Below are 20,454 nucleotides of genomic sequence, written 5' to 3' on the forward strand. Positions count from 1 at the left end.
GAATGTAATTTTCCTTTTTAAAGGAGATGACTTGTACGAATACTAAAAGATAGCCATAAATCTACTTGTAATGAAAAGAAGAAAAAAGGATGTCAGATAAGGTGTATAAGGTGGAAGATCCATATCGATGTTCATGTCGAGCAGACATGTTTTTCTTTAATTTATGCATTTCACGATGTAACAGAAATTCGTGTATCCAGAATGAATTGTTTTTTTGACAATAAAAGGTAATAAAGTATATGTGATTCAAAAGAATGCCCCTTTGACAAATTGCTTTCGTTCAATGAAAGTCAATTTTCCACTTTGCAAAGTAACTTAGCAACTGACGATATCAATGAATTGACAAGTTGTAACATGTACACTTTCATTATTAATTTTTTGTAATAAAAAATGTGTTTTGTGTACGTCATTTGTATCTTTAATATCCCTTTCCTACGTCTCATAATGAAAAAGTTAATGAGTCAATTTATCATAATTAAGCAATGTTAAGATATCTATGATAAACGATCAATTTTTTACTTATTCGAGTGCAAAATGTTGCCTGACAAGATAAAATTATATAAATATTCATTAATGTACTAGGTAATCAGTGACTGTTTAAAAAAGTGAATTTTCCAAAGGAAGCACATTATACTATTAGTGGCACTTGCAGTAACCACTAAACATGTTTAATTAGAATTTACAATACACGTGTGGTAGGAATTTTAACTTTCCCAGGATCTATCACCTAATCTTGTAAAACTAATATTTCTGTTATTTTGAGCCGGAACATTTTCCACTTTTTCTGTGTTCCGGACTCTCTAATTTTCCGTTCTATACATCCCTTGAAACGAGAAACGATGCGGTGAAAAGGACATTCGTTTTGCAGCCTTCGATACGAACGCATCCATCAAAACTTTTCCATCACGTTCTGGACGTACACGGTTTGCTTGAAAAGTTACCCATTCTCTACCATTATCCTTTACGTCGCGAAGGGAATGAACTTACGAATAACATTCATCGCTCTACCCAGGCAACAAATCATTTACGTAAAATATTGTATGTTCCTGACGCTACTAGTTCGTTGTTATCTCGTTATACCAGACACAAGTGTTTCTTTTTTTTCACGTGAAACGTCATTTGAATTTACATCTGAAAGATTTAGCTATTACTGAATGGCATAAATCAACTTTTCTTCGGCACGTTAGTTGAGGCATATTTATGTTTCTAATTTGACACAGAAAAACATGTGACGTGAATTTGACATTATTTTAAAACGGTCACTGTTTATTCACAAATCAAACAACTTCAATGGTACACGTATGTAGTATTCATAAGAATATATTGAAAATATTGATTTTACGTTTAAATAAATCTGTAAGCTAATTTCTTTGGAGTAAAATAAAAATTGCTAAAGGTACTCTCTTCTTTTGTTTTCAAGTGATTCTCGTATTAATTAAAAATAAATAAATTAAAGCTCCATGTCAAACAGGAATTTACTGTTCAATCATCGGACCCTATATTGCCATGCGGTATTAAAATCAGAAATCAGCACATGAAAGGCTGAAAATGGCGAGGTAATTACTTGATTGTTTGGGTGTGTCAATCGAAATCGATACACATTGTAAAAAGGACGAATTAAAACGAAACAACGAACGAAATGGTTTCGCGCAACTAGCAAATATTTGACGACCCCGGAATAAATTAATTTAACAAAACTAATTTTATATTGCGCTCCTGATGGACATGTTTTTCGACAGCCAAGCATTCGTTGTTATCAGTAGTAAACATTGACATGGAAATGTTTTTTGTTTGACACTGCAATGCACAACTGCTATGGAACAAGAACGATTTACATCCATTTCACCTCATTTTCGAGAAATTAACGTTTAATGAGAATTCGTATGGTACGTATACAGGGAAATACAATAGTAGATAGATTCGTACAACGAGGCTGTGAAAATTCAAAGGTGTGTATCTAATACTTTGAACGAAACGATAGAACGAAAATAGAACAGCACGAAAATGATAAAAAGGAACAAGGGGGTTGATTGCAAATTGTTTAAAATTTCAATGAAGAGAAAATCGAAACAATCTTTCCTCATCGTCGCTTCGACCTATTCTAGACCGCAATATTTGAACGGTATTATCGATGCACGTCATTCGACATCGCCGTCTTGTCGGCGACGCCATGGCGCCTCTCAACCCTTTGAATCTCTACTTATTTGTGTCACTTCCTCTCTTTTGCAGAATGACCGACCTATTTCTAAAAGTCGTACTATATTTTCAAGGAAAAATACACGATACATAATACGTTCCTTTAGAGTAACACGTAAGAATATCTGAAGAATGTCTAAATAACAAGTAACCAATTTGTCGAATGTTGTGCAATTCCATATAAATGGCTCTCTCTATCATTCCATTTTCATCATTTATTTTCTCTCCCTGAATCATCACGGTTTGTCTTTTTGACAGATAATCATTCTTTCCTCCTATCAGATCTTCGATAAGTCTTTCACAGTGAAAAAGGACGATGTATAAGAAAAAAAAATTAGAGGAATAAAGTTTCTTGTACGACGAGATGTAACCCAGTTTTCTCGGGAACATTTCATCGTGCTGAATACTTGAAGATATACTTTGCCTAAGTGAAATGTAAACAGCCGGTAATGGATTCGGGGCAAACCTTTGGATAATTGCATCTGATTTTCTGTACATACAGTTTTACACGTCTTCGATTACCTCTGGGGCCGTTTGAAAATATCATTTCTGGAGGAGAGTTATATCGCGGATTTCACCGTGTAAATATCTGGGAATTTAATTACGAAGGATATTGCACAGTTGCTTGGCAAATGGAACGCGATAAGAAATGAAGAATCGGTTTCGAAGGATGTTCTTAACCCACTGAAATTAAAACGATCCCTCCCCGACAAAAAGGTTGGATACGCGAAACCGATCGAAACCGCCGAATTTTATTTCCACAAGTCAAAATCAATTACACGGTAAATAAATATAAATTGCAAATACGCGGGTCCGGTAATTTCCCTGGGTATAGAATTTCATGTGCCATCATGGTTGACGTCAGCCAAGTTATTTGTTAGTTTCACGGTCGGTGTGAGAGCTATTGTGTACTATGTAAAGAAACATTTTGAAATGCGTCAAATTTCAACAATGGTCGATTGTTAATTAAACGGAAAACGTCGTGACAGAACTTTTATTATTACCGTTTCAATTGTCTAAAAGAAAGGTGCCTATAATAAAAATGAAAAGTAATATTATATTTGGAAATTATTGCAGTAATAAAGGAAAAAAGTATACATTTTTTCTTCTTTTGTTTCTCAGAATATTTCTTTCCTATCCTGATTCACCCTCCTGACACAAGGGTCTGATTACAACGAACTGATTACATTGCAGACGCAACATCTTATTCACGCTATCATTTGCACCATGTGTATCATTCGGAAACCTTGGTTTTTTTCGTGACGTGGGCACGGTGAACGCGTAATCATTAAATATGCACGAATCGCGATGCAGACATTATCAGGTGACCGCTGACGCGAAACCGCGATATCAAAGACGTATTTATGTACACACATCTGATTCGATGTTTCGTCACGATAATTTCGTTGATTGGATTTGAATGGTGTGATCGGTTGCCGTGGGGCAAGTATATTACTACCATTAGCGGTAAACTATCATTTATCAATGAATATGTCGTTAAATAGTCATTAATCTCTGAATAATTGTAATGGAACTGTCAAGAATTAATATTATTGTAATAGCAACACGAAAGTACCAATATTTACCACCTTTCTGGTATGGATAAATCTATTTAAATAGATTCGAAGCTTTTTAAATCACTAATGAAACGTTTTGTGTTAATAAAGAATGAATTAACAAGAATATTTCAAATACCATGTATGTTGAAAATTGTATCGAAACTGAAAGCAGTGACTCTGGTGAAATGAAATGAGATATTGGAACAATTGCAAAGAATTCTGATTAGAAGCGTGTTAAACTGAATGTGAATTTACTACATACAAAGGAAGCCTTTCGTATCATTTGAATGAGAAAAGTTAAAATGAGATTTTTTAGGCCTTAACCTCTGTCCCTACCAATTCTAATATTATTCAAATCCTTGTTTATTAATTTTCATTTCTAAGAAAAGTTTATCTATATTGCGTCTATAACTACGTATTTTAGATAAGGATTGCTGTGTGCACTCTCTTTACGATAAAACTAACTTGTTATTAATTTACTTTACTTTTTACACAATTATTATGTTAATGCTGAATTATCACGCCACTTGTGTTTATTAACATCCTACTTACGCACACACAGTTTACCATAATCACCGTGTTTTCACATACCGTTTGGATTGCATAACACTCGAACGCAAGTTCATTGTCAGAACGAAAAGTTCTGTGGAAGATTATCGTATAGAAGTCAGGGGTGGCTTATATCCAAGGTTTTTCATAGACAAGCCAGTGTGCTCGTCACGCAAAGAAAACCAACCCAGTCATAAAGTTTCAGTTAATTCCAACTTGTGAACTTTTTTAAAGAGCTACACGGTTACATCTCCTTGAGATATTGTCTTGAAAGTTTTTTGATATCCAGCCCCAGCTTCATTAAATCATTTCGAGTGTCACAAACAGGGGAAACTTTTTCTTGGGACGGGAACCAAGTTTCGCGTCATAAAATCTTTTGTCTTTAAATAGTTACGTATCGTATGTATATAAACAATGAATAGATCTCTATTTCAAATTCTTCCATTCGTTGTAAAATATATGTCATTGTAGATTAAGTTTCTCAATTGGCGCAAAACCGACTACGCTGGAGGACAGAAGACGTTTGGGTTGAAAACGCGGTTTGGCCTAACTCCCAGGGAATCTCGACTGGAAACTATCTTTGAACCAGCGGCAAGACAGTTTGCCTGGAACTGGATTTCTCTCTCTCCAGGGACGTTATCTATTTCGTTCCTTCGTTTCCTCTACGTCGCCCAGTTTGTTTGCTTCGCTCCTATCCATCATAATTGTAAACTGAAATTCGCGACTCGCATGGCTTTCGCAACTTCCTTTCGGACTTGCAAATTATCGATTAGTGTCATTGTTATACATCTTGACAATTTGGTTCGCGTAGAAAAGGAGAACGGGCGCTACGCCGTAAATAAACGTTTCATAAACTTCATCTTTTATAACGAAAGTTTTCGTTAGTATTTTTAGGTAGCTATTTTTTCGACATTTTTCTCCGTCAAGGTATAAAAAGGATATTACTAAATTATTTTTCCGCAACTCTGCGTTTACTCCCCTAGCTTTCCACTTTCGACGTTGAAGCCCGGGAAAACACAAAACGTTTCGTCGGTTTTCTTGGCAACGAGTCCGCTAACTTGGCGAAAATTGAATAGATAGCAGAGACGAATGGAAAATGGTGCCAAGTGTTCCAGCAGGATGGAAAAAGAGGAAAATGATCAGGATGAAATGTCGACAGTGAAATCAGTGCGCTTACAGATTTTTCCTTCCGTAATACTATCGTTAGAATTTTGTACTACCATTCTATTTTCTATTTCGTAAACTCTACTTTCAAATGAAAATATAACTAGAGATTTGCATCGCAAATGCGTTCACGCTTTTACGTGTATTCTAAATGTAGACCTTGGCCTTAAGATACGGTGTACGCAAGTACTTCTTCAAGTTGATAGACGTAATTAAATCATTCTTCCGGGTTTATTCTCAAATTTGATTGAATAACAACCCGTGGGAGTGTATTTTGGCAATTTATCAATAAACATAAAACGCAGGTGAATATCCCAGTAAATATGTCAGATTCTAATCGCGTACAATTTCTACATTACAAGACATCAATATTTCTTTCCCTTTTTAATTTTTCTTTTTGTCTAATTTTTCAAAATTTTTTTCAAAATTTGACAAACTAAAAGACCCAAGTATCTAATTTTTATTTTACGAGATTTGCAAGTGATTAATCGTGAGTCAGTTTTCCAGATACGTTGCGAACGCAGTAGTATAAGTCAACGATTAGTGAGCCGCATGCTTTTCATGCTTTTCTTATTTATTAATTAAAGTTTACTTTATTATTTACTTACCTTAATTTTGAAGATTGGAAGAAGGAGAGATGAGGATCAGTCTGCATACACAGAACGCAGGTGGTAAGATAGTCGTGCCAGTTTTACCAGTCCCTCTTTTACCATACCTCGCAATCACAACTGAAAAGACACAGTTTTTACTCCCTTTAAATCTATTTTTTTAGAAATCATTTAAAATTAGCACAACTAAGAAATTATTAAAATAACTGTTTGACAAACTTGTATTTTAGAAAGACTACCATAAATTAAATTCTTTAAAATTCGATCCAAGAGCCATCTATACTCAAACTACTCAACAACTTATCGATCGATTTTTTTAAACGAGGGTATACTAGCGCTACCTGTCAGAAAGCAGCGGAAGTTCCTCGCCAACTTACCGACGAAAGGGTAACATTCAAAAAGTTTCTTAATTCTTAATTCACATATCCGCAACAACTGTCACATACAGGTTTTGTAAGGATATAAGGTTTTGTCAACGAGTCGAATTTACAGGAGCGATCACTCTAAAAATTGCTAGTAATTAATTAATTACAAAGCTAAGATGATATTCTTTATTATTTAATCGTTGAAATACGGAAATCGATCACCGGAAAGCAGAAAACTATGAAAGTTACCCAGCTCAGATAAACGGGGATCGAGCAATGGATCTTAAATTTATTATAATTAACTAATTAATAGTTGGATCCTCACAAAACCTATCTTAGAAAGTTGCCGCCGGCCATTAACATTTTGTACGCTACCGAATATTGTAGGTTTCCGCAGCTTTAACGTTGGTTTAATAACGATAAAAATAAAAGAATTTAATAAATATAACATGAAAACTACAAAGTGTGGTAGGTACCTTATTTTTCCTAGCTTGCATTAGTATCTGAAACGCATATATTTTAACATACAACACTATTTACAAACATTTATGTGTACGTATGTTTAAATACATCGTAAATTTAATTTATGAGCAACCAGGATACGGATCAACTCTGTTTTTTCTTAAAATAAATTGAATTTTTCTTTCCATGTCTTCGTGATAAATAGCTTTACATTTTTCGTAATTTATTCTCCTTCTTGTGGCCGTAGGTTTTTCATAATATCTAGTACGTCTAAATTGGGTAAAAATTCCTTCTCTCGATAGTATGGAATTCAATAAACGAGCTGCTTTTTCAATATTGTTGTTTTGGACCATAACTGTACGAGCCAAAAATTGAGCATGTTTTGGCATACCCATCTGAAACAGTGTCCAGTATTAGTTTTGCATTATAGTTATTTCAATGTTGAAATTAATCATAACCAACCATTAAGATGTTTAGAGGTTAGATACTTTTCAAAAGCGTAACACAAATAATTCAACAATTTCATACGTTCCTAATCGAAATAAATAAAGATGTTAAATAAAGAATCAATTATAATACCTTATACTTTAATTAATGCGTGTACAATTCTCTTAATAAACTTTAAATAAACGCAGACGTCCAACCACTAACAAACGCAGCAGAACACTGTTTCGATAGATAAATCGATTATTTCAAAGCGCGGGTTACTTGAATGATCCATCTTTTAGACAAGAACCGAAATAATAATTTATTAATGTGTACTTACCACTAATTTTTAATTTCTTTTGGGATAATCGCAATAAAATTGCATGTGGCCCAAGAAAAGCATGTTCAATAAAGTAATTACGATGTAGTACGTTATCAAGCACGACAGGATCTGAATTACAGTTATTAAGATATGAAACCAAAATTAGTAAAGTCAAACTTAAAAGTTTAAATTACCACGAAATATCATTAAAATTTTAATTAAATTATACAACTCCTAGCCATCGTGTTATACTTTTCTTTTTTTTTTTAAATTTTACTAAGAAAATGAAAAATGTTTGAAAATGTCAAGTAGATAATTCGATGACCAGGTCCTGTAATTATCAGGAATATTTTTAATGATTACTTCTCGATCTTTCAAGTTATACCGAAATCCCCAGCGACATATGCAAAGCCAAACTGATAAGGATATCAAAAGCAAAACCACTGAAAATGGAGTAGCATATATGTGTATGCGGAACATTTGACTTTAGCAATTTTACTAATCACTTTTACATGTTCTTTACATCCACCTTTTTGAATTAAGTTCCACGTTCTACAATGATCAATATCATTTATTCTTCTCTCGAACATTTTCAAATTGTAATTTAACGTTTAAATATCGATTTACCAGTATGAAAGAAAACTGGAATTTGCTGATCTTAATTGTATAAGCACATATTTCATTAATAACTCTTTTCATCTATTATTTGCTGAATTTTATTTCGACACGGTTTCATAAATCAACTGAAATTTTGTACACTTTTAACCAAAAATTTAGAACCGAGGATTATTAACGTTTGTACTTCCTCCCTGACATTTGTAAATGTCAATTAGTTCGGTGAACAAAGAGAATCTCGATAGAAATATCATTTACTAAAATGTAACTACATTCAGAATATTTCATATGATTTTTTTCTTGAAAAAAAAAATATGTAACAATGTATTCAATAAATCATCCTTCTAAACAAGTCAATGACAATAAACTCTTTTAACTGATAATGTAGTTGCCAGTTAAGTCCCGTATTCTAAACGACTGTTTGATCGATATCTTCATATTCGACGAGGAGGTTAAATAATATCACAGGTTTTTGTCTGAAGAAAATAAAGTTCAAGTTCGAAGAAAACTATGCCGCCTAAAAAACGAAAGAAGGAAGTTAAGCAGATATCTATAGAGCAACTACCAACGTAAGTTTCAAATAACGAGACATTCTTGAAGCTAAGAAAGATGTTTAAAGAAATTCACTTTGAATTTCAAAGAATTTCTCAAATTCTTCGTTAAACTGTTCGATAATCTCCAAGTCGATTCCAATGTAAAAAGGATAGAACCAGATATTCCCGAGGTGTTGGAACCGGAAGAGCCACCGAAGCCTCTGATATCAGTGGTAACAGGGGAACCATACGGTCCCCGCGTTCGTTGCATCAGCGAAAAGAAAGAAGAAGAAAGTTCTGATGACGAGCCTGAATCCGAAAGCGACGACGAACTTAAACACGACGATGTACCGCAAGTGCCTTCAGAATTTTGGCACATACAGAAGCTTATCAGGTACATGAAGGCCGGAAATCAAACAGCGACCATGGTGGCTCTTTGCCTTCTGAAGGATTACGACCTTCAGAGCAAGGTAATTTTATTCTTTTCATATTTTCTTTCTCTATAGCTTAATCAAAATTTTCGATTTTCTAAGTAACAGATTATACAAAAAGCGATTCAAGGAATGGGAGGCCTAGAAATCTTAGTGAACCTGCTCGAAACGAAAGATTTAAAATGTCAGAATGGTTCTCTGACAGTTTTACTTCGGATTGCATCTTCCACGGATATGCGACGATACCTGATTGATCTTGGAATCGTAACACCGTTGATTGAAATGTTGAGGCATCCAGCTAGAAATATTCAGGTTAATTAGCATCTGTTTCTTTAAAAAAAAAAAATTAAATTCATTCATTTGACCGTCGCTTTATTGGTACGAAGGTTTTGGCTACCGAGACCATGGCTATCATCGCGAAAATCAGAAAAGCGAGAAAGCAAATACGTATACGAGGTGGTATACCTCTCATAGTGAGTATTTTTCTACAAACTAAAGACCAAAAGAAGAGTCCAAGTCAATTATAAGTTTAATCTATTCCATCTATAAAAATTCGAACAGTTGGACGTAATGGACGTGCCAGACAATATTCTAAAACGTCCTTTCGATGACTTAAACGAAACCAATCAGGAGTTAGTCGCAGTTGCGATTGGTTGTGCCAAGGTTTTGGATTCTGTGAGCAGTAGCCCGAAAGTGAAGGAGGAGCTTTACAAATACGGAGTGGTGAAGCTTATGGAACGTTTCTTGAAATCTACGTGCACATCTCTGATAATACCCATGATGGGTACTGTTCAACAATGTGCAATCCTGGTATGTAAAATACTTAAATATATTAAACTTACTGTTGATCTCGCCGATACTCCGAGTGTTTACTCAAAAGGATTAATAGTTTATTACCTAATCAATTATTTTATATTAATCATAAATCTGCAATTTATTTGCACGTTTACAGAACGTATTTCAGAAAGCCTTCGAACAGACGGACATCATGCCCAATGTGGTAAGGCATTTGAAGAAGACCGACGATGTTAAATTGAAGGAAAATTGCGCATTGGCTATATTCAATTGCGGTACGAACAAAGTAGCAAGGGATATAGTTCGAGAAGCATCTGGTCTAGATATGCTGTGCAAGCTTTTACAGGACAAAAGTGTTTGCGCTAACAAGCATCTGCTAGCTGCCGTCACGGGTGGAATTTGGAAATGCGCTATAAGCGCAGAAAATATAATAAGATTCAATCAGAATGGTCTGGTGGCATTATTGGTGCCATTTTTAGAAGAGCACGAAGATGAGGAAGTACTGGCGCATGTAGTAGGAGCCCTAGCTGAATGTTGCAAAGATCCAACTAACAGAAATATTTTAAGAGTCAATGAAGGTTTACCAAAGTTGGTAATTATGCAATTTATCGCTATTCCATTTCCAGAGAATTTTCATTACAATTGCAATCTTTATATAATTACAATTTACTCAGATAAAATTATTAAGTTCAACGTATGAACCTCTATTGGAGAACATACCCCTGGTGATCAAAGAGTGCGCTCAAAACGAGGAATGTATGGACATTATTAACGACCCTGAACACATCCTGGATGGTGTACGTTTAGTATGGTCCTTACTGAAACATCCCAGTGATGCGATCAAAAGAAACGCTTGCCTCGCATTGGTACCTTGTATCAAATACGCAAAAGATTCCCCGGAAATGGTACGGGCATTCGTGGGTGGATTGGAATTAACTGTTAGCCTTCTTCAGAGCACCGACACCGCAGTGCTGAGCGCGGTATGCGCCACCATTGCTGAGATCGCCACAGATCCAGAAAATCTTGGTATTCTCAGTGATCACGGTGTTGTGGAGGAATTGTCGAAATTAGTAGGAACGGTGATTGTTGCAAAAATTCGAAATAATTCTACCAATCACTCGTGTATCTGATGAAATGTTTTATATTTCCATAGGAAGATGAAAATCTGCGGGCTAATTTGACTTTAGCGATAGCTCACTGTAGCGAATGGGGTGAAAACAGTTATAAATTTGGCGACCTGAATGCAGTCGGACCACTTATTGCTTACATGACCAGTAAAAATAAAAAGGTTCTTAGGGGAGTTTGTATAGCTGCCTATCATTTAAGCAAAAATCCTACAAACTGCATCACCATGCACTCTTCTGGGATCATAAAGGTATAATAATCCTAATAATCCGAATTCTACTCAACAGTTGTTTAATATCTCTTAATATCGGGGGTGTATTAAAAATTGTTGCAGCACGTACTGCGGTTGATAGGATCAGATGATCCGGAAGTGCAAATTGCTGCTGCATCCACAATTCGAAACATTCGTAAACTTGCATTAACAGCAGAAAAATTACACTTTAAAGAGATGTACGTATCTCGTTTTATGCGTATCTATTTCATACTAAAGTATAATGTTCCTATCTATTGTTGTATAATCTCTAGAAACACACTGGAGGAGACAGATTTCCTTCTGTAACAATAACCCTCGACATATTCAACAGAAGAATAAGATTAAACTGAAGAGCATATAATTGAAGCAATTCATTAGGATTACATCGATACGTATGATTATTCTTATTTATTAACATATTTACATCTGTGTATAAAATAACAGAACAAATAAAACGTTACTAATAAAAATCTTAAGATCTCTTCGGACAAAACGAAGTAGAATTATTCCAGGGCCAAACCAATTACCTTTTTCCCTTCGATATCTCGCATTCTGTTCAAAATGGGACATAATATTGGAAGATATTGAAATTTTTAGAGAAGTTTATTTTAAACAAACTTCAATTCGAACACGAACAATTATACAGTAGCAAGACATCAACACAAACATTATCATTTTGTGCAAGTTGCATAGAAGAAAATGCAATACTAACTGTACAACGTTAAATATCCCAAATAATTAAATAATTATTTTTTTAATTTAATCAATGTATATTTACAAATATAATATACAATAAACTTACCGAAATTGAAATAGTATATATGACTGAAATCAACATAGTAATAAATATCATATCAGAAACATAAAAAAATGAACACGCGCGATCAAATATTTCACATAAATATTGAAATTAACAAAGTGGGTCTATGTAAAAATATTTTTTTACATAGTTTCAAGATAACAAAGATAAATAACTTACGTTAATTATAGGTGTCACGCGACAATCGTAGTTAATCGTTCAACACAGTAGAGTTAATCCACAGCAGCAGTTACACAAATAAGCTTTAATAGACAAATAATTCGGGAAAATGTATTTCGTAAGCCGGCGCTTGACTTGGCTTGGTATCTGTCGGTGGTCCTCCTTGAGTTGTATTTCGTGGATCGACAGACAATGTATTGAATATTTCAGACAGTTTACTTTGTAAAACGTCATGCTAGAAAATCACTTATTATTAGCTACATCAATGTGATACCCGATATATACATATGACGTATCGTACCTTTGGTTGTGTCTTTGATACCAAGTCTTGGAATGGTGCGTTTCTAAAGAAGTGCGATAATTGTATCCGTTTTTCTTCCGCTATTATGTGATTGTTATTATTTTCCGTCAGAATTCTCTTCATACTTTCGAAAGTCAATTCTTCGCCTTGTAATTTCTGTGAAAGAAATATACAAAAATGGTTAATAAACGATTGAAAAATTCGAAATGCAACATACCTTCTGAACGCCAGGAGATGATCCGCCGCTGTCCAATTCCGTGGCACCAGAATTAATATCAGCTAACGAGTTTCGTCCAGCACTATCAACCCATGAATGTCTGAGACATTTTACATGATTAAAATTAAGCAGTATTATAAAGGAAATAATATTTGAAACATTTTTCATAATATTACCGATGTTGTAGCGAAACCGTACTATAACCAGATCCATGTTGCAATTTTCCACTGTCGAGACCAGCTCCTTTCAAACATTCGCTTAAAACAGTTTGATCAACTAATAAAGCCGGGGTTAATCTAGTAGATAAACCAGTATCATACTGAGACTGCAAATCAGGTAAAAGATGCGGTGCTTCCTTTCGTCGTATTTCTACAATCTTGAAATATAAAGATTACACAGCTTAGAGTGTACTGTTATAAATGATTAACAAATCAGTTGAATTGTATCTCACTTTGTTTGCATAATCCATGAGCGAAGTAATATTACAAACGTATGATATTAGTACCAACAAATTGATTACAATGGCGTGCAAGTTAAATTTCAGCGAAATACTGATTTGGCCACTTGTTAAAGCTAAATCTTGAAGACTGAGTACTAATCTTAGCAGCTCTAATACTGTTTCCTCCGAAGCCAATTCCACGGCAAGCAATGCCAACGTTGTATATATGGACTCCACGTTTTCAACTTTGTTGCTTGCCAATTCTAATGATTCGTATAACGCTAAATAAATTTCAGGGCCATGTTTACGAATAAAGATAACATCTGGTCGTGATGCTTTTTCGATTGTCAAATCAAGTTGCGCAATATTTACTCTGTTTAAAAAATATGATAAATATATATTTCAGATTATCAAAATAATCTGGAAAAAAAAGTGTATTATTAAAGACTTACGTAGGTTTGGCAAGTTTTGTAATATTCTGATGCCTGTCGATCAAAGTATGAAAGATTTTTTGTACTAAAAGTCGCATTTCAGCATCCGCTGCCAACGACATCCTTAACAGCGGTTCCAGAAAACTTGGTGGAAATGTTGTATTCAGATGTATAGTCTGATATTTTGTACCGACCTGGACACAATTATATTACGCTAAACGAATTTATTTTAACAGAATTATTCAAGTAAATAATACACAATCTACCTTTAATAGAGATTTCAAAAGGATACTTTGAAGTAATACATCTCCCTTCCCAACCGAAACAATACGATCCGGTTGACTGTATGGGACTTTACTCATAATAAACATCATAATTTCAATTTTCTGATAATCCGGAAGATGATTTGCGAATTCTCCAAGGGCATTAATAAGTGCTTCCTGATATAACTGTTCGTCATTACTAGACGACTGATTTCTTGTTACGCTAACTCGAAGATGAGATAATAAAGAGTTTATTATCTCCAACACAGACGGACCTTACAATAGAAATGAATTTAATTAACTTATCCTTTTGACCAACGTTTTTCCCTTAATTTTATTAAACTTACCGACACTTTCGCCAGCTGCTATCGAAATAATTTTAGATAATGTATCCGCGATACTCGTCCGAATCTTTGGGGATGATTTTGAATGATCATCGAGATGAATCATCAGCGCTTCTACAACCGTATAAGAATATTGGGACTAAAAAGAAATCAATCTGTTATTCTGTAACATGAGAGTTGTAATTTATCGTATTTTTACTTACCTGAATAGAAAACATAATTATCCTAAACGTGTGGATCGCAAAATAATTAGGAACCCATAATTGGTGATTATCTAAATGCCTACGAATAATGTAATTGTCAATACTTGCATCGAAATAGCCTGCATATATTTTATTGAAATAAAAAAGAAAGCTGTATATTAATTAAAAATCAAACATATTATATTATCAACCTTAGAACTGGTCTAATAACACATCTAATGTGACCAAACGATGCTCGTCCAACGAGTTCACGCATACAAGTTTCGGCAAACTGTGGTGGATCAGTTCTTTCTTCCGTTGGACTGTCTGGTGTTGCATCTTCTTTATTTGAATATCTAGTAGATCATAATTATCAATATGTACATGATAATTCTAATAATGAACACGTACACCTACCAAGCTGTTTATTTATATTACCTTGAATTTTGCATGTTATATAACAACGACGGAACGATCTTATCCATGTGAACAGGTTCCCAAATATTTTCTACCAAATCGTCGGAAAGCGTTTTTCTTACGACACCCTACATTAAAATCGTTTTAATTTGTAACAGGAACATCTGTTGAATCATTATTTAAGTTACATAAATATATGAAGAGAAATCATACTTGTAATCCCTGAATTCCAGCAAGCCGGATTTGTTTGCAGATTGCAGGGTCATTGTTATTGGAGTGGCACATCGCAGAGTATTTTGATACAAAGAAATCGTAACGTGTGTGATAAGACGGCGTATCCTGCTCGATGTTGGCAAACCGGACAAACTGGAAGAAGCCAGGACTTTGTTCAACTGAATCGAAAGATGTCAAAAATACCATTACTTTTCATGTCAATGAGAAATAAAATAATATACTGTATAAAACAATCACAATATAATAATTTATTTAAAATTCGATAACATGTTTGTAATGTATGGCATCATTTATTGAAACTTACAGACTGAGTTGCCAATATTTGTAACTGGGGATCCGTTGATTCTAACAGCTTCTGTACCATTTTTAAAAAACTTTCAACAAATAAATTCAATGTCTGTGCGTGGCATGCTACTAAAAGTTGATCCATTGCTTCCATAGCAATAACAACGAATCCATTTCTTCTCCTATCAATGGAAATACATTTTCCTTAAATTTCATGATCATATACTAAAATACTTAGCATATCTTAAACACAACAAGTAATTACTCATATGATTGACATAAAACAGACATAAACAAAAGTTTGCATCAATCACATGAGTGTGCATGTTCCACAGTTGTTAGATTAATTGTGTGTAATTATCTATCATTAGCCTTGTTTATATTATACCTGTAAATATCCCTGGAAGCCCTTTGAAACAAATATTCCCCAATTCTGTCTAGTTTTTCAGGACTGCTTAAGGAATAAAAGGTCAATTTTTCCATATTATTTTTGACCAAGCCATCCTAATTATAGAAATACAAATTTATATCATCAGAAATATCGGTACCAATTTATTTTATTACACAGTACAGTTAATATTTGAAACTTGGCATGTTTAATTCTCTAATACTATAAGAAAATCTATACGGTATCAAAAAAATACTCTGAAACCATACATATGAAGTCACAAGTTAATCCTAATAATTTTTCACATGTATTTACAATCAATTATACCATACACAGTTTTCATTTAATCCCTCCAATATATCCATAATTAATAATCTTGATGATGTTTAATATTACACAGTTTTATAATTTGAGATTTGATAATGTAATCTGCATTACATGATGTATCTTAATAACTATATATTAATACATTGATGTTAAACATTTAGCATTAGCTTCAGTACTGAAAATCAATATTAGCTTACATGTAATTGATTATGGAGCGCTGTAAGAATTGGTATAAGCAAAAACTTAAAGCTAATTTTAATGAAAGGGCATACAACATAAATCTCTTAGTATTTTAATTAATATTTGTGATCATACAATTACATTTAATTGTCACAATACACTATTTAGAGTTATCACTATCATTAATACTAATTACTATACATATGACATAAGAGATAATTATAGAATAAAACTGCAACATACAGGAACTTTAACTAAACAATGTAGAAAAAAAATCATAGGGAATTGGTAGTTTAAAAAATGTAAAGCTCACCTGAGGGTTGACTGGGAAGATATTGTCGACAAGTCTTTTATATCGTGGGCGTAATGCAGAACAGCACCAGCAACAGCCTAAGAAAAATATCAAGGAAACATTATAGAAGGAAAATAGATATTTCTAAAATGTATAAATTTATTCGTGAACAATAATAAAACTTGAGCACCAAGAATCATTTAAGGGATAAAGTGTATATGACAGAATCATTAATATTTACCAAGCATTTCGTTAAAACCAAGCAACCACTGCACAGAACAAACTTCGATCGTCTAAGGTTATCGCGAGAGTGAAATTTTAAACACCTACACGGACAAGTGGTAACTTCAAAAAGCTCTGTACAATTTTGATTTATCTACAGAGCGTTGAGGAAATATTAACAATTAAATAAACTAAATTGCAAATAAACCAATAGTCTACGTTCCATGATAAATAAATTTCTCTTTTCAAAAGGCAAAGATTTTAGATTATAAAAACTACTGTTGATAATACCATTTTCTTTTGTACCAATTCATGAAACTTATACTCAGAGTGTAGGGAACAAGTATCAGATGGCAGCACGGCTCACTTTCCCTTTTTGGAGAAGAAATCTCTTTAAAAAATCATTTTCTCCTAAAAAAAATGATTTGAAAGTTTCTCAAGTAATTTATTTTAATAAAAAAAAAATATATAAAAAATATTTTAAGATGCTACCGAAAGCAATCTTATTTTACAATATGAATTAATTTTGTTAAAGTCCTATTATACTTGGGGGAGGATTATCTCACCCCCTGCCTCTGGAAATGTTTATCAAAGGAATTGCGTTTCCACAAGTTATTTAATTTCTATTTTAAACGCGAATAAAACGAAATGTAATCTCTTTGCGGTGAAATGCGAGAATTCTTGTCGGTTGAAGTAGCTCAGGAAGACAAGACATGCTGGATATTGACACAGGTCTTCGGAAATCAATAATAATGGCATTTTACCACGTATGAACATGGAAGAAGATTCATCATCGTTCACTATATTAAATGTAGTAGTAAAAGAATATTTTTATACAACTCTGATGTCCATGTATCGAAAAAGATATAAATTAGAGTAGAGGTAGATACACGTGAAGACTTACACAGATACTCGAATATTTGAAGACACATCGATCGAACCATGAATACGTTTAATATATTTATACACGTGTATTTAAATTACACGCGAAATAGAGATCTCTAGTAAATGTGCCAAACTCTGAAGACACGTATCAACTGTAGCAAGTGGTGATAAGAAGCGCGTAGAAGCACGTGTGTATCAGCTTTAATCAGTTCTCTGTGTGCTTATAGAAAAACGATAAAAAAGTTTGTAGATCAATATATATATTATAGAAAAATGTTACCTGAATATCGTGCAAAAATTTTATACTTTAACCGATATACGATAAAGCAATTGTTTTATCGTTAATTTTCTTTTCTTTGTGTATCAGATATTCATTTAATCAAAAGATTAACTTATATTACAACATTTTAATTTATTAATTTCGATAAGAGACTTGCGAAGCTACCAGTTCGTGACTTTTAGGCGTAAACTGTATCATCTTTTCCGAGCTTCATTAATTAAGACCCTTGGCCTTTGAAAAGATGAAGTATCGCACAATGTTAAATGGCACGATGGTACTCGAAAGAAAAATAATACAAAGAATAATAATTTCTTCTAAGAATAAAACGAGTACTCACAGCCAGGGTCAGTGCACTTCCGTAAAGATTTGAAGACGTCAGGTACTTCCGCCTCCAGGCAACATCTGATCAGTGCCATTTTCTCGTAATTAAGTATCCCATGAGTACATAAGAAAAATAGTCTTCAAGTCTTAATTTTCCCGAAAAAAAAAAAATGTTTCACTAAAGTTAGTCACTTTGTATGCTTTAAAAGGTTTCCCAAGCGAAGAACATTCCGAGAGGCCGAGCGGGTAAGTAACGACGCGACGTCGACGCCTGGCGTCGCGACGTCCGTGCTCCACTGACCCGCATTTCGCGCACGAGGCTACCCTTGACAATACTTTCCCCAACTACGTCATGTGTCGAGTACGCGCCTGTGCCGAGGGTTCGGGAATCAAAAGGGTGCCGAAGGGTGCAGAGGGAGGATACCCTGGTAGCTATGTTAATAAAGGCCATCTTCGGGGCTGCGATCCTCGTGAATCAATGGCAAAAGGGTGTAGAATGTTTCTTTGTTGGCTAAATAAACGGGTCAGCTGGTAAGAAAAATTTTTTTATTACATCTCTCTAAATGGACGACTTTTAGTCTAGCTAGTCGCGTAATAGTGTAATGCTGCCAAAGCATAGAAAAATAACGTTAACCCATTTGGAACAGGTCACGAAGATACATTCGATAAGAAGTAAAATTTTAACAAATTGATCGATTTATACGAAACACCCTGGATAAATGAATACAATTTTATGGGTTATTTTATTTTGACAAGCTTTCAGTAATAACGCATGCGACTTCATGTGCACGCGTGAGTCAATAATATACGGTAGAAGTTCCATAATGGGCGTCGCAGACGAGTGGGCCTATCTGACTGACCTACACGTTTTGCCATACCAAAGACGGCGAGGACAGTGGAGCAGTGTCGATGACGTCATTGCTCACTGACAACGGTAATTAATCTTATTATGTTCTCGTGCTCATCGAGCGAGTATATCGTACACGACTACGCTTTATTTTCAAGATTCGACGATGAAATAAGGATTTAAACGATTTCAACAGGGTGGAGGGTTAAGTCATCGTTTCAAAAATAGAAATTTCTGAATTTTCTGATTTTTCTCCCATTTTCGATTTGAATTACCTCGAAATAAAGAAATACCGTTTGCAAGCAGAATAATTCTACAAATGTGATCGTCAACTTAACAATGTTCGCGCACACCGTTGCAATGATCCATCTTGAAGCACTTGTCTTTGGAATATCATTGCCGGTACGCGATAGCGAACAAGGTGCCAGCCCAAATCGTGTCGTCATAACTAGTTTCGCTACACGTGTATTTCTCTATTGTAGACACTGAGTGAGCACAATGTCATCGTTATCATTGTTGCCGTTCAACCTAATGCCAAGGATAAATTATCGATGACTAAGACCGTTCGCGTCCTCCTACCACGGAGGAGTCTACCGTTTCACGGTCGAGTCGTTTTATGCTTCGAGATCATTAGACTCGATTGGCAGACAGCGAAAGAGGAAAAATCGAGAATGAACATAAAACGCGAGGGTCAAGTGAGACGATGATGAGAGCGGGACAAAGAAGATTTCTATCGGCAAAAAAAGTGAATAGCGCGAAGCTTAAGAAAGGAAACGCATCGATTTACATGCTACTTAAACGATGTTAATACACGTCGATTTTAACGACTTGATCTTACGAAGGACCGAGCGTGGTTAAATGAAATTTTATCGTACACGCCAGGGTATTAATTCATAATAAATTTGAACTCGAGTCAACGCCGAGTATCCGTTTCGAGGTTCGAAGAACGACTCACGAGCGCGGCTTAGTCATGGGGGTGCCTTCGAACATCGTGGCCAGCGTCGTTTGTTACACCACGGATGGGTATCAATTACGCGAATACAGGCGATTGATTGAACATTGGAACCATTCGAACGTGAAGCAGAAAACGCCGGAGGGAGGATGTTATGCTCGAGGGCACCGATCAACGATAGTTCAGCAACGTTCCCATGCTGTCTAAACACAATCTTTCTACGTCGACACCGAAGCATCGGCTGCCAGTTGATTCAGATGGACAT

General features: G+C 34.6%; 3 protein-coding genes across 13 annotated transcripts in view; 1 reads left to right on the plus strand and 2 right to left on the minus strand.

Moving 5' to 3' along the window:
- Nucleotides 1-6,937: 6,937 nt before the first annotated feature.
- Nucleotides 6,938-7,758, minus strand: LOC114873777 (28S ribosomal protein S21, mitochondrial). 3 transcript variants are annotated; one of them, XM_029182449.2, is made up of 2 exons: nucleotides 7,670-7,758; nucleotides 6,938-7,298 (listed from the first exon to the last, which is right to left on the minus strand). In XM_029182449.2, the coding sequence occupies exon 2, from the start codon at nucleotides 7,296-7,298 to the stop codon at nucleotides 7,026-7,028; it is 273 nt and encodes a 90-aa protein (XP_029038282.1). In that variant the 5' UTR covers nucleotides 7,670-7,758; the 3' UTR covers nucleotides 6,938-7,025. The 3 variants fall into 3 exon arrangements, with proteins under 3 accessions (XP_029038282.1, XP_029038281.1, XP_029038280.1); XM_029182448.2 differs by lacking the exon at nucleotides 7,670-7,758 and adding an exon at nucleotides 7,483-7,626; XM_029182447.2 differs by lacking the exon at nucleotides 7,670-7,758 and adding an exon at nucleotides 7,366-7,463.
- Nucleotides 7,759-7,786: 28 nt separating this feature from the next.
- On the plus strand, nucleotides 7,787-11,756 carry LOC114873770 (armadillo repeat-containing protein gudu). Of its 2 annotated transcripts, XM_029182436.2 has the most exons (10): nucleotides 7,787-8,835; nucleotides 8,969-9,269; nucleotides 9,339-9,542; nucleotides 9,617-9,703; nucleotides 9,792-10,040; nucleotides 10,183-10,617; nucleotides 10,700-11,104; nucleotides 11,179-11,400; nucleotides 11,485-11,600; nucleotides 11,676-11,756. In XM_029182436.2, the coding sequence occupies exons 1-10, from the start codon at nucleotides 8,777-8,779 to the stop codon at nucleotides 11,707-11,709; spliced, it is 2,112 nt and encodes a 703-aa protein (XP_029038269.1). In that variant the 5' UTR covers nucleotides 7,787-8,776; the 3' UTR covers nucleotides 11,710-11,756. The 2 variants fall into 2 exon arrangements, with proteins under 2 accessions (XP_029038269.1, XP_029038268.1); XM_029182435.2 differs by having other exon boundaries at nucleotides 11,485-11,756.
- A 231-nt stretch (nucleotides 11,757-11,987) lies between these two features.
- LOC114873769 (protein EFR3 homolog cmp44E) overlaps nucleotides 11,988-20,454 on the minus strand; it is a 45,694-nt gene continuing 37,227 nt past the window's right edge. Inside the window, exons 1-17 of one of the 8 annotated variants that reach the window (XR_003788989.2) lie at nucleotides 18,407-18,674; nucleotides 16,704-16,780; nucleotides 15,884-15,999; nucleotides 15,515-15,677; nucleotides 15,190-15,342; nucleotides 14,998-15,104; nucleotides 14,772-14,915; nucleotides 14,581-14,659; nucleotides 14,381-14,516; nucleotides 14,037-14,308; nucleotides 13,792-13,964; nucleotides 13,352-13,712; nucleotides 13,077-13,276; nucleotides 12,901-13,000; nucleotides 12,684-12,839; nucleotides 12,383-12,617; nucleotides 11,988-12,228 (exon numbers count right to left, since the gene is read on the minus strand). Coding sequence is in view for 7 of the 8 variants with exons in the window: in XM_029182426.2 (XP_029038259.2) it covers nucleotides 12,468-12,617; nucleotides 12,684-12,839; nucleotides 12,901-13,000; nucleotides 13,077-13,276; nucleotides 13,352-13,712; nucleotides 13,792-13,964; nucleotides 14,037-14,308; nucleotides 14,381-14,516; nucleotides 14,581-14,659; nucleotides 14,772-14,915; nucleotides 14,998-15,104; nucleotides 15,190-15,342; nucleotides 15,515-15,677; nucleotides 15,884-15,999; nucleotides 16,704-16,780; nucleotides 18,407-18,485 (2,466 nt within the window). In the remaining variant the exon portion in view is untranslated. Of the gene's footprint in view, nucleotides 12,618-12,683; nucleotides 12,840-12,900; nucleotides 13,001-13,076; nucleotides 13,277-13,351; nucleotides 13,713-13,791; nucleotides 13,965-14,036; nucleotides 14,309-14,380; nucleotides 14,517-14,580; nucleotides 14,660-14,771; nucleotides 14,916-14,997; nucleotides 15,105-15,189; nucleotides 15,343-15,514; nucleotides 15,678-15,883; nucleotides 16,000-16,407; nucleotides 16,614-16,703; nucleotides 16,781-16,923; nucleotides 17,180-17,808; nucleotides 17,951-18,406; nucleotides 18,675-20,454 lie in introns of those variants that run through there. The other 7 variants (XM_029182429.2, XM_029182426.2, XM_029182430.2 and 4 more) reach the window with 7 other exon arrangements.

This window comes from Osmia bicornis, chromosome 11, assembly GCF_907164935.1.
Source record: "Osmia bicornis bicornis chromosome 11, iOsmBic2.1, whole genome shotgun sequence".
NCBI classification, from domain to species: domain Eukaryota; kingdom Metazoa; phylum Arthropoda; class Insecta; order Hymenoptera; family Megachilidae; genus Osmia; species Osmia bicornis.

Bases quoted from the DNA above. Each gene is read 5' to 3' on its own strand.
- LOC114873770 (XM_029182435.2), top strand. From the start codon at position 8,777: ATGCCGCCTAAAAAACGAAAGAAGGAAGTTAAGCAGATATCTATAGAG. The intron at 8,836-8,968 runs GTAAGTTTCAAA...CAATGTAAAAAG, and splicing joins TCTATAGAGCAACTACCAAC to GATAGAACCAGATATTCCCG. The intron at 10,618-10,699 runs GTAATTATGCAA...CAATTTACTCAG, and splicing joins ATGAAGGTTTACCAAAGTTG to ATAAAATTATTAAGTTCAAC.